General features: G+C 37.9%; 1 protein-coding gene across 1 annotated transcript; it reads left to right on the top strand.

Annotated features, from left to right (window-relative positions):
- Positions 1–1,802: 1,802 nt before the first annotated feature.
- On the top strand, positions 1,803–11,253 carry LOC141759301 (E3 ubiquitin-protein ligase MSL2-like). Its single transcript, XM_074621265.1, has 4 exons — positions 1,803–1,879; positions 2,647–2,793; positions 6,897–8,266; positions 10,082–11,253. The coding sequence occupies exons 2-4, from the start codon at positions 2,652–2,654 to the stop codon at positions 10,379–10,381; spliced, it is 1,812 nt and encodes a 603-aa protein (XP_074477366.1). The 5' UTR covers positions 1,803–1,879; positions 2,647–2,651; the 3' UTR covers positions 10,382–11,253.
- The last annotated feature ends 1,091 nt before the right edge of the window (positions 11,254–12,344 follow it).

The following is a 12,344-nucleotide window of genomic DNA, read 5'->3' as shown; positions in this document are numbered from 1 at the left end:
TAGAATAAATTGTTACAACTTTAATACAATAAAGTGAATTAAATAATGTAAATAATACTATTGTCAATCAAGATCATGTCCAAGATATTTCTTGAAATTTTGGGGGTTTATAATGACATGAAGATGATAACGCATCAGAAATATTGGTTTATAAGTCTGATTCAACAGATCAAATTTGACTGTTTTTAGTAAAAAAAACTTTTCTAAAAAAATTTAGATTTTTGATAAATAGACATAAACATAGTATAATTCTCTTAAACTTGGTTTGTTGTTTAAATTATGTGTATTCAAAATAAATAATGTAACTTTATCTCTCAGACTGTGGTTACATTATTTATTTTAATAATTAAATAATGTAGCTACATTATGCTATATATCTCTCAGACTGTTGGTGTAAATTGTTACATTATTTATTTATTAAAATAAATAAATAAATAATGTTACTACATTATGCTATATATCTCTCAGACTGGTGATGTAAATAGTTACATTATTAATTTATTTTTAAAAAATAAATAAATAATGTAACTATCTCTCAGACTATTGGTGTAAATAGTGACTAAATTATTATTTTTTTAAATAAATAATGGAACTATATTAAATTATATATCTCTATTAGACTGTTGGTGTAAATAGTAACATTATTTATTAATTTATTTTAAAAAACAAAAATAATAATTTAACTATATCTCTCAGACTGTTGGTGTAAATAGTTAATAAATAAATAAAATAATTTAACTACATTATATTATATATATCTCTCAGGCTGTTGGTGTAAATAGCTACATTATTTATTTAAAATAAATAAATAATTTAACTACATTATATTATATATCTCTCAGACTGTTGGTGTACATAGTTAATCAATAAATAAATAATTTAACTACATTATATTATATTATATCATATATCTCTGACTGTTGGTGTAAATAGTTACATTATTTATTTATTTATTTAAAATAAATAAATAATTTAACTACATTATATTATATTATATATCTCTCAGACTGTTGGTGTAAATAGTTACATTATTTATTTATTTATTTTAAATAAATAAATAATTTAACTACATTATATTATATTATATATCTCTCAGACTGTTGGTGTAAATAGTTACATTATTTATTTATTTATTTAAAATAAATAAATAATTTAACTACATTATATTATATTACATATCTCTCAGACTGTTGGTGTAAATAGTTACATTATTTATTTATTTATTTAAAATAAATAAATAATTTAACTACATTATATTATATTACATATCTCTCAGACTGTTGGTGTAAATAGTTACATTATTTATTTATAATAAATAAATAAATAATTTAACTACATTATATTATATTACATATCTCTCAGACTGTTGGTGTAAATAGTTACATTATTTATTTATTTAAAATAAATAAATAATTGAACTACATTATATTATATTATATTATATTATATCATATATCTCTGACTGTTGGTGTAAATAGTTACATTATTTATTTATTTATTTTAAATAAATAAATAATTTAACCACATTATATTATATTATATTGTATTATATTATATATCTCTCAGACTGTTGGTGTAAATAGTTAATAAATAAATAAATAATTTAACTACATTATATTATATTATATTATATTATATCATATTATATTATATTATATTATATTATATTATTTTATATTATATTATATTATATCATATATCTCTCAGGCTGTATATATCTCTCTGGTGTAAATAGTTTCCATTGTTTTTAATTAATTTAAATTAACCGCCTTCCGCGTGTTCTCGCGAGATTTGATCAACAGCGCCCCCTTGTTTGTGTGTGGCCAGCGGACGGGATGTAATGAGCGATCCTGCGCTGCTAACGATAACGAGCCAAAAGGTACACAAACAGGGATTTAATTCACTTTCTCTCTTCACCGACACTCTGCGGGGCTCTACCGACAGCCACAGGAGGACATAGTGTTGGCTAAACACTCTTGTTTTCCTGCTACACTCTCCAGCGAGGCGAGCAGCGAGAACGAGAGTCTCCCGCTAATCCCGTAGAAGAGCAGCGAGGAGCGGGAGCGGCCTGCTGCTGTAGCCGGCTCTCGGTGCACCTCAGGCGGCTAGCGCTGTCACCAGAGCCCGAGGCTTCAACACAATAACACAACCACACCGAGCCTGCTGGGGCTGAACCACCCGAGCCGAATAGCAGCCCAGAAGCCTCTGTGTGTGATCATCAATGCATTTTGTGGAAAACCCCTGGGACGAGCATGCATGTGGACTATGGAAAACCACTGCAAAATGGAGCGTTTTCTCACCAAACTCCCTGTTTAAATTTGGTAGTTTCTGCTGCAAGTAAGTCACGTTAAAAGAGAGAGAGAGAGGCCACTCAAGTGCCTGGCTTTGAGGATGGATTGCTTTATAACTTGGGATGAGTAACCTCGGCTGCTCCCTGCGCAGACTGCTGTATATGTGGGGATTTACCGACCCGGTGGAAGCCGTTAACATCTATGCGCTCTGCAGAAAAGCCACACCAGACTCCATTGAGAAAACACGCAATTTAAGCTCGCTGCGGGAAAACACGCTGGAACTTCCGGCTGGTTTGTTTGTGTGACTTGTTTTTTTTTGTTAAATTACATCTTAACATCTTATCGGCCCCGGTAGCGGAGATGAACCCGGTGAATGCGACCTCTCTCTACGTGTCCGTGAGCCGGTCGGTGCTGCAGTGCGACCCCCGAGACCCCCGGGCCCTGGCCGAGCTCTGCAAGCTGCTGCCCTTCTTCCGACAGTCTCTGTCCTGCCTGGTCTGCGGTAAGAGTCTGAGTGTGTGTCTGTGTGTCTAATGCATTCATATTTATTATCTTAATGTGGTGGTATAGCTGTGTAAATGAGGGTTTCTCTGCAACATGCGTTGTTGTCAACTGTGGGACCTTTTAAATAACGCTGCGTTCACCTACAGTCGGAAATATCAGCATCCTCACCCAGTAATGAGCCAAGATTCAAGAGATTGGGTTTTTGAAAAGTGATTTTAAAACGTAATTAATTAAACATATATAATTAAAATATAACATATAATAAGATTAATAAAAAGTTACAACATTTCAGCACAATTAAATAAAATAAGTAAAATAAAAGTACAGAGAATGAAATTGAATAAAAAGATATATTATAAGTTAGTGAAATTACGAAATGAATTTAGAACTAGAACTTGGAAATATAGCCCAGGGGGTAACATTGATTTATTTATTATAAAAGATTGTTTTTTGGGAAAGTGATTTAGAATGTAATTAATAAAATATATATATAATTAAAATATAATATAATTATAGTGATAATATATGATACCTAATATTTAAGGAAAGTATTGTTTGCTGCTTAAATGTTATGCATCAATAATAATAACATATAAATAAGATTTTAAAAGGTTACAATATTTCAACACAGTTAAATAAAATAAGTCAAATAAAAGTACAGAGAAATTGGGTATTTATTTTTAAAGACTGGTTTTGAGAAGTGATTTGAAATGTAATTAATTAAATATATATAATTAAAATATAATTTTAATTATAATGATTTATTATATTACTCAAAATAAGATGTATTATTAAAGAGTAACTGTTTATCCAACATTATACTATTACAGCTTATCTAATATATAAATAAATATAAAATTAAAAAAAAGTTACAACATTTCAGCACGATTAAATAAAATAAGTCAAAAGTACAGAGAATGAAATGGAATAAAAAATATATATAAATAAGGTAGTGAAATTAATAAATAAAACATAACTTGGAAATAAAACCCAGGGGGTAACATTGATTTATTTGTTTTTTAAGATTGGTTTTGAGAAGCGATTTAAGATGTAATTAATTAAATATATATAATTAAAATATTATATATTAAAATATTATAATATATTATAAAATAATACCATTATAGTGATTTAATATATTACTCAAAATAAGATGTATTGTTAAAGAATAACTGCTTTAACATTTTACTATTACAGCTTACCTAATACCTAATATATAATGTAAATATTATTTGCTACTTATATGTTATGCATCAATAATAACATAAATAAAATAATAAATAACTTTTACTTTTGATACTCAAGTACATATCACTTTTAATACTTCTCAATGTTTACATAAGTAAAAGATCTGTAAACTTCCTCCACCACTGTTCAGCAATAACTTGTAGTAAGAAATTAAAAAATGAAAGCAGATTGGTTTAAATTCATGCTTAGTTGTGTTTATGTGAATGTGAATGTGAAAGCGCCGTTTCCGAGGCGCAGTGAACACATCATAGTTCTCAGCAACACCCATCATGACACACCCCCCTCTGTGTGCTGTTTGGCAGCATCGGGGCGTTTCTCTGTTTATCTGTGGGTGAATAACACACATACTGAATATAATGCACCTAATCTCTTTCGCACCCACCTCATCCCCACATACACAACGGAGTCAAATATATGCACAGAACAAACAAAAAAGATAATAAGTGTAGTACTTTTTTTTTTTAAACTTTTTTTTTTAATTGTGTTATAAAGTGATTACAAAACAAGTGAAGACATGTGCAGGGACATATTTAAAAAAAAAAAAAGACCAAAATATATTATACAGAGAAAGACAAATGACAACAAAATATATTATACAGAGAAAGACAAATGACAACAAAATATATTATACAGAGAAAGACAAATAACAAAGTACAAAAACAAAACAAAACAAAACTAAGACAATTAAAGGGGATAAAAGCAGGTTGAAGAATCAGAATCGTGTTTATTGCCAGGTGTAAGAGGTATACACTAGCAATTTGCTTTGGTTTTGTTGGTGCAAGTTAAACAGTATAATAACAAAAGAATAGATAAAAACTACCAATATACAATATAAAAATAAGCTATAAACATGATATGAGAATGTGTGTGTGTGTGTGATATGGATAATGGGTGTGTGTTTGGCATTGAATGAGGCTAGATGGTCATATATGAAATATATTTACTCAAATACAGACATCCTTCCTTTTATGTGTAGAGCATAGGGGGAGCAAAAAGAAAATAAATGTGTAATATATATATATATATATAATATAGTATATACACATACACATATATATTAATAATATAAATAATAATAAAGATGATGATAGATGATGGTCATGATAATAACATAAATAACAATAATACCAACACTTACAATAATAAGTGAGATAAATAAGTAAATAATAACAATAATAAAGAAAAAACAAAGTGTAAGTAGTAGTACTTTACAGTAACTGTAAAATAGGGAGGTGTTTGGGGCGAATAAGCATATTCTTCTTTTGTTTTTTACTTCTGTGATTATGAGTTGTTCTACAGTATTGTTATAATAAATGCTACAAGAGTCTGTCCGCTACTTTAAAGTCAAAACTGCTTCACCAAATGAAAATCTGCTCAAAGATTGTAGGTCAACCCTTTGAGAAACTCTATGAATCAGCCTATCATGATAACATCTTAAGGCTGGCTAACACCGTCGTCTCTGACCCCAACCATGTTTTGAACAGTGGATATGAATTGTTACCATCAAATCAGGGAGATACAGGGTTCCACGATTTAATAACGTTAGACTGAAGCACTCTTTTTGTCCACCAGTCAATCCTAAAACTAAATATGGAGCCTAATGATCAAATGTACGTTAAAGGGCCTTGAATATCGTCTTCTGTGATCGTAATGTTTAAATGTACGTATCCTTGTTTCTTGTCTTTGTCCTTTCTGTGATGTTGCAAATGGAGCTGCTGTGACGCAAAACAAATGTCAGACCTGTCTGACAATAAAGTGTTATCGTATGTTCGTCTGCTCGTGTCAGGCTGTAAATAAACCTCATCTTTTGATATATTTTGGTGGTATATTTAATGCATGGTGTTTCACTGCTCATACATAATGCAGTAACTCTTTCTTAGCCGTAGTGAGTGCATGTACAGCCAGGGAATATCTCCTGAGGTAAAGGAGATGTTTGTGTTAATAGCAGCTTTATTAACTGCCTCCAATGTTGGGAGGATGAATAAATGAAAATTTGCAATACATTTGGAAAGGTGGGAAAAGTTTACTGAAGCTGACGGCTGATAAGAAGTTTGGATTTAATTAAAAAGAACAAAATAATTGCTTTTTGTAATTACCCCGAGACAGTCAATGCTTTTCCGTACAATAATTAAATTAATTTGTAGCCTATATACGAAATTGGATCGAGCCTTTTTTAAATTGTATTTAGTTATCCTTCTTTTGTTTTATTATATCTTTAATGTTTTGTTATTTAATTAAGGCCTGATATATGTTGTGTGTTTATCAGGATGCCTCGGTTTCAGTGTTGTGGTTTGTTTTTTGTGACTTATGTTTTTGTTAATAAAATAAACAAATAGATAACCACCTCTCATGTATGAATAATAAATCAATATGAAGGCAGTCCATGCTTTGTGTTAAATATAGATTTCCTGCAGTTACGTGGGATTTATCAGTCAGTCGGGCAGTGCAGAGTGTGTAAGGTTGGTTGTTTCTCATGAATGGACCTTCATGCTTTTTCCCCCGCTATCTGCAGCTGCACTCCCTAGTGAGCGAGCAGCGTTGCTAAGGAAGCTCCTCTCAAAGAGCGGTTGTCATCCAGTCGGGCAGGTTGCCAGGCACCGCTCAGGTTTACAAATACACATCAGTTTAGGAAGTAAAAACACAGCAAATCCTAAACATGAAGCTACACTGACAGTTTGTATAGCTAGGGTCATGATTTATCAGATCACAGGTTTGTTGGGATGTATTTGTTGGTTAGATAAGAATCTTGTGTTGCATTTATCTGGTTCCTGTGAATGAATCATCAGTGTGAGCGGTTCTGCTCTGTTCCTGTGAAATGTGGGATGCATTAACGTTTTCTCCTCTCATCTTCAGGTAACCTGCTGCAGGACCCCATCGCTCCCACCGACTCATCATGTCAGCACTACGTCTGTCGAGGCTGTAAGGGTCAGAGGATGCAGCTGAAGCCGTCCTGTAGTTGGTGTAAGGACTATTCCCGCTTTGAGGAAAACCGGCAGCTCTCCTTGCTTGTCCACTGTTACAGGAAGCTCTGTCTCTACATCACGCAGTCGCCGCTCGCCCCGCACATAGCCAGCGCCGCCAGCGACTCGCCGGACCTCCAGGCCATCCTCAACGAGGGCCTCACGTTAGCTGAGAGCGAGCCGGAGGCCGAGGACGTTTCGGATTGCCCCTCGCAGACGGCGTCCACCTCGGATGTGGTCCAGCCCGATGAAGCTCCGCCCCCGAAGGAGCTCAAGGTGGAGGAGCCGAGCCCCGTCAGTGTGAACGGGCTGCACGATTGTAACGGTCTGGTCAGTTCGGACACGCTGCAACCCATCACCATAGAAACGGGTGGAGGTGTTGCGAAGCAGGAGAGCTTTTCGGAGGAGATCCCGGTGTGTGTGAGCGTCACGGGGACGGGGGAGGCGGGGCTCTGTGACATCAGCACTTTTGGGGATGACCTGAAACATGGCGGGGGGGCGTTATTGTTGAGTGTTGAGGAGGTGCTCAGGACTCTGGAGACGGACTCTGATCCTGATCCCACCCCCCAGCCGGACTGCCCCCTCTCTGTACCTCAGTCCAGCCTCAACGGGCCTCACTGTCCACCTGGCCCCGACTCCCCGCGCCTCATCCCCTCCCTCCCCCGAGGGAACAGCCCCCGCCCCCTCCAACCTCACCCGCAGCCCTCGCTGCAGCCTCCCCCTCAGCCCTCAACAGTCACCCCCCACGTCCTCCCTCGGTACCACCGCAAGCGCTCCCGCTCAGAAAGCGACAGCGAGAAGGTGCAGCCCCTCCCCATCACCAGCCTCTTACGAGGGCCCCCCCTCGGTGCCAACAGCTCCCCCCATCACCCCAACCCCGGTGCCACCACCAAACAGGAGCCTAAGTTCCCGTCAGTCACGCCCCACCCACACCTGGCCCCGGTGCCTAATGGCGGCCCCCCCAAAGTGGGCAAGACTGTGCTCGTCTCCAACAAGGCGCTGAAAAAGACTGTGGAGCACCACGGGGGCCCCAAGAAGGCTTACACCAAGGCCAGGCAAGGGACCCCCAAGCCCCGCACACAACCCCGTGACAGGGTACCCCCACACCCCCATGCTCACCCTCTGACACACCCGCCCAGCCCCTCGAAGCCACTGTATAAAAAGCCTGTGGAGAAGAAGGGCTGCAAGTGCGGCCGAGCCACACAGAACCCGTCGGTGTTGACCTGTAGGGGGCAGCGCTGCCCCTGCTACTCCAACCGCAAGGTGAGAATACCACTGACGCTGCTCCCAGCCTCTGGAACTACAACACAGTGCTGTCACCGCCACTCACAACCACTAATGTTTATAAATATATATATCTATCTTTATGACTAACAACATCTATGCCAACTAAGTGAATTTCCACCTGGGGGCTCATTATAGTTAACGATGCTGGTGTTTGTTTACATTGCACTATAGTTTTATGACTAATTTGTTTCCCAGGGAGTCATACATGGGGATGAAATATTGTTGACAAAAGAGCTTTGGCTGTTCGGGAAGTTAGGCCAAGGTGGTTCCCAAACTTTTTAAAACCACAGCACCCTCTCATGTTCAACCTTTTCAACTACAAATGACACCATGAATATCTGTTATAGAATTTATTTTAACAAACTTAACAAAACAAATTAAACTAATATACTATTTATTAACTAACAGGCCTGCTCTAAATATTCTGAGAGAAAGAAGTCAGTAGGGCTTATTATTTTTATTTATAGATTAATCTACTGATTATTTTCTAGATTAATTGATTAATCGTTTGGTCTATAAAATGTCTGAAAATAGTGAAAAATGTCCATCCCAGTTTCTCAAAGTCCAAGGTGATGTCTTTAAATGTCTTGTTTTGAATTAAACCCAAAGTATGGAGGACGGAACCTGCCAAAATCAAAATGAAATAAATGACTCGATAAATAAATAAATATTATTAATATAAATTAAATGAACCAAAAATAATATTTAAAATAAATGAAGGCTGTTAATTGAAATTGTTTCTGTTTTAATTTGCTTGTTTATTTATTCATCTTTGTATTATTTCCCCTAGCTATTTATTCTTATATTTTATTTTCCCTTTTATTTATTTTGTATTAACTTTTAAATACATTTATTTATTTATGAATTTATTTATTTTTTATTTTAGTATTATTTTAAAATGTATTTATTCATTAATAAATTAAATGTGTTTATTTATTTCTGCATGATTTTCCCTTTGCATTTCCCTCCTATTTATTTCCCCAAACTGTATTCTATATTTCTGTATTCTTTTCTTTATACATTTCCTTTTACATTTCTTTATGTTAGTGTATAAAGAAAATAATTCAGAAATAAATAAGTTTGGGGAAATGCAAAGGGAAAATAATGCAGAAATAAATACAATTTAATAATGAATAAATACATTTTAAAAAATTTATTTATTTATTTATTTTTGTCAGATTCCTACCTCGATACCAAAGATGTTCAGTTTCAGATGATATAAAACGGAGAAAAGCAGGAAATCACCGTATTTGAGAGGCTGAAAACAGCATTTAAAAAATAAGTACGCTGTCGGTTAAAAGTACTTTTTGACGCCTTGTTTTTTTATGTGTGAAAATTGTTAAAAATGTCAATGAACAAGGTTCATAATTAATGATGAAATCTGCTTTACAACAGCTGATAAAGGTAAGATACGGTGGTTTGAAAAAATTTAATCTATCCTGCTTACAGTATCGCAATATATAGAATCGGAACCCCTGTGTCAAGATGCGTATTTTTTTTTTTAGCCCTTATATTTTAACCCTGCGGTTTGAAACGGGAGCTCACCTAAGGTCCGCTGACTTGCTTGTTCTGGAGCTTTCAACCATATCACACTGTCCTCATCAGCAGCAGATGTCGTTTGCTCTTTTGTCACGGGACTGTAGATGTTCAAATTAATTTTGACGTCTGTTTGTTTTGGCTTAATTGAGGTTGACGTTTCATTCCTGACCTTTTGAAACATCAGATTATGAAACAGCCTTTCTGTTATGTTGTTGTAATCGTGTTGTTATTAATTACGGTTGTTTTTCGTAGGCGTGTCTGGACTGTATCTGCCGCGGCTGCCAGAATTCCTACATGGCCAACGGAGAGAAGAAGCTGGAGGCCTTCGCCGTGCCGGAGAAAGCTCTGGAACAGACTCGCCTCACGCTGGGCATCAACCTCACCAGTATCACCGCGGCGGCCCTCCGTAGCCCGGCCACCAGCTCCCCCGGAAACACCCTTCTCAACGTCACCACGGCTACGGGGGCGCCCGTCACGGCCACCTTCTTATCGGGGGCGGGGCACGACAACAGGGGCTTTGACGATTCACTGGAGATGCGGTTTGACTGCTGAGGTCTCGCCCCTCCTCCGGTCAGTCGTTACGCACATTCCCCCCCCGCCAGCTGGACGTTATCCATCTGGGCGTGCCAGGGACCTGCGTTGGCGGAGCCAGAACAAGGCAGCTACAGTGACAGGCGATAGCTAGGGGTCACCAGCTGAACCTCCGTCCATCGCCCGAAACTGCACCATGCTTGTGGTCTTGCATACAGATACAGTGTGGAAGAAGAAGAAGAAGATGTAGCGTTACTGTATGTGCAGAGATTTCCTTTCAGTGGGGATAGTTTCTTCTTTGTTTTCTTCTCTACTGTGGGTAACGTGTAGAGCATGTTGTGTAGCTACGTTGGGAGTGTCGACCGCGGTCGCACGCCGCAGTGTGTGTGTGTGTGCGTGTATGTGTGCGAGCATGTGAGAGTGTGTATGTGTGAGGGGAAGGGTTTGTTTTGGCGACCTGTTCTCCCGACTCGTCAAATACCGCCGTTTGGTTAGCGCCCCTCGGCATCGGAGACCGACGCACGGATGCACCCTTTAACAACAGTATGTGACGAACCGGGCTTTCAACTAACTCTGATGTAAACCCACCCGTGGCGTTATTCGACGGTCGGAGCAGCGACGTATTAATAGCGTGAGAGTCTGCTCAGACACAAGGAGGAGATCGGCGGCGTTGAAAGAAGCCTGTCCTTTCAAAACTACTCGCAGAATAAACAGCAATCCACTTCCGTGTTTCGGTACGGTTGGTTTTCGCACCTGAGGCGAACCGTACCCGAGTACACATGAACCGTACTCCAGGTGGACGGGATCGAAGAACCGTGCCCAAGTACAGTACGGAGCGTTCACGCTGGACTTGGGGGTCAAGTGTACTCTGATCCGGTCCCCGGTCCCCGGTCCCCGGTCCCCGGTCCCCGGTCCCTGGTGTGAAAGCACCCGAAAATTATTTATTTTGTGACGTCAGTGTTTGGTCACTTGAGTCGTTAGTAACGTTAACATCAACCACGACTAACCCTAACTGAGTGTGAAGTTTATTTTGAAAGGACACGGCGTCCCTGGTAACGCAAGAGGTGTACCTCCGTGCGTCGGTCTCCGATGCCGAGGAGCACCGACCAAGCGGTGGTATTTAACAAGTCGGGAGTGAGAGTGAGTTGGTTTTGGAGAGGAACGGAGACATCATCATCATCATCATCAGAGACTGGTGTAATTTATATAAAAGAAATAACTTTTTGTACGTGGACGTTTCAGTTTCAAAGACATTTTAAGGTATATTTTCTAAGTTACATTAAAAACCAATGGAGGATGGTGCAGGGGGCCGACCTGCATTCAACCAGAATATTTTCACACAGGTAAATTGTATTTTTGTCAAGACCTCCTAGAAACCCTTGAAGAACAACCTGAACATAAAAACCTCTACAATAATAATAACATTTATGGATATTTTTCGCTGCGAGAACCAGGATGTGAATTTAACACCACCAGCCAAATGTAAGTTTCCGTTTGTGTCTGAATGTTTATACTCTGTGAGCCGCCGTCAGACACCCGAACATTCATCTAACATGTTATTGTATGCTACAAAACGTATATATAAAATAGTGAATTTTGGAGTCTGAGGACAAAGCTTCAGTCTTCGCTGTTTGATATGTGGAGGAGTTAACCTGTTTAATCATTTGCGTGTTCTTGCATCAAGCACTTTTCCACCACGTTTCTGATCTTGTGTTAAAGACTCTGGTTGATTGCAGGCCCCGCACGTTGTTTTTGGTTTCTGGAAGCTACACACATGCTGCTAAATACCACAAAGGACACTAGAAGGAGAGCTCACCTGTTTTCCTCGTCTTTTGTTCTGTTTTTTTTTTTTAATAAGTTGCGTTAACAATGTTTGCAGTATTTATTGGACGTCTCCTAACAAAGGTCACGTGTCGGGCGTCTGTTCCGCCGCCCGCTCTGCCTGTCGAGTCTGTCGATCCAGACTGTTTCTGTCTCAGTTCGG

The sequence above is a fragment of the Sebastes fasciatus genome, chromosome 21 (assembly GCF_043250625.1).
Source record: "Sebastes fasciatus isolate fSebFas1 chromosome 21, fSebFas1.pri, whole genome shotgun sequence".
Taxonomy (NCBI): Eukaryota; Metazoa; Chordata; class Actinopteri; order Perciformes; family Sebastidae; genus Sebastes; species Sebastes fasciatus.
Note: the sequence above shows the minus strand (reverse complement) of the source record. Positions and strands in the feature narration are given on the sequence as shown.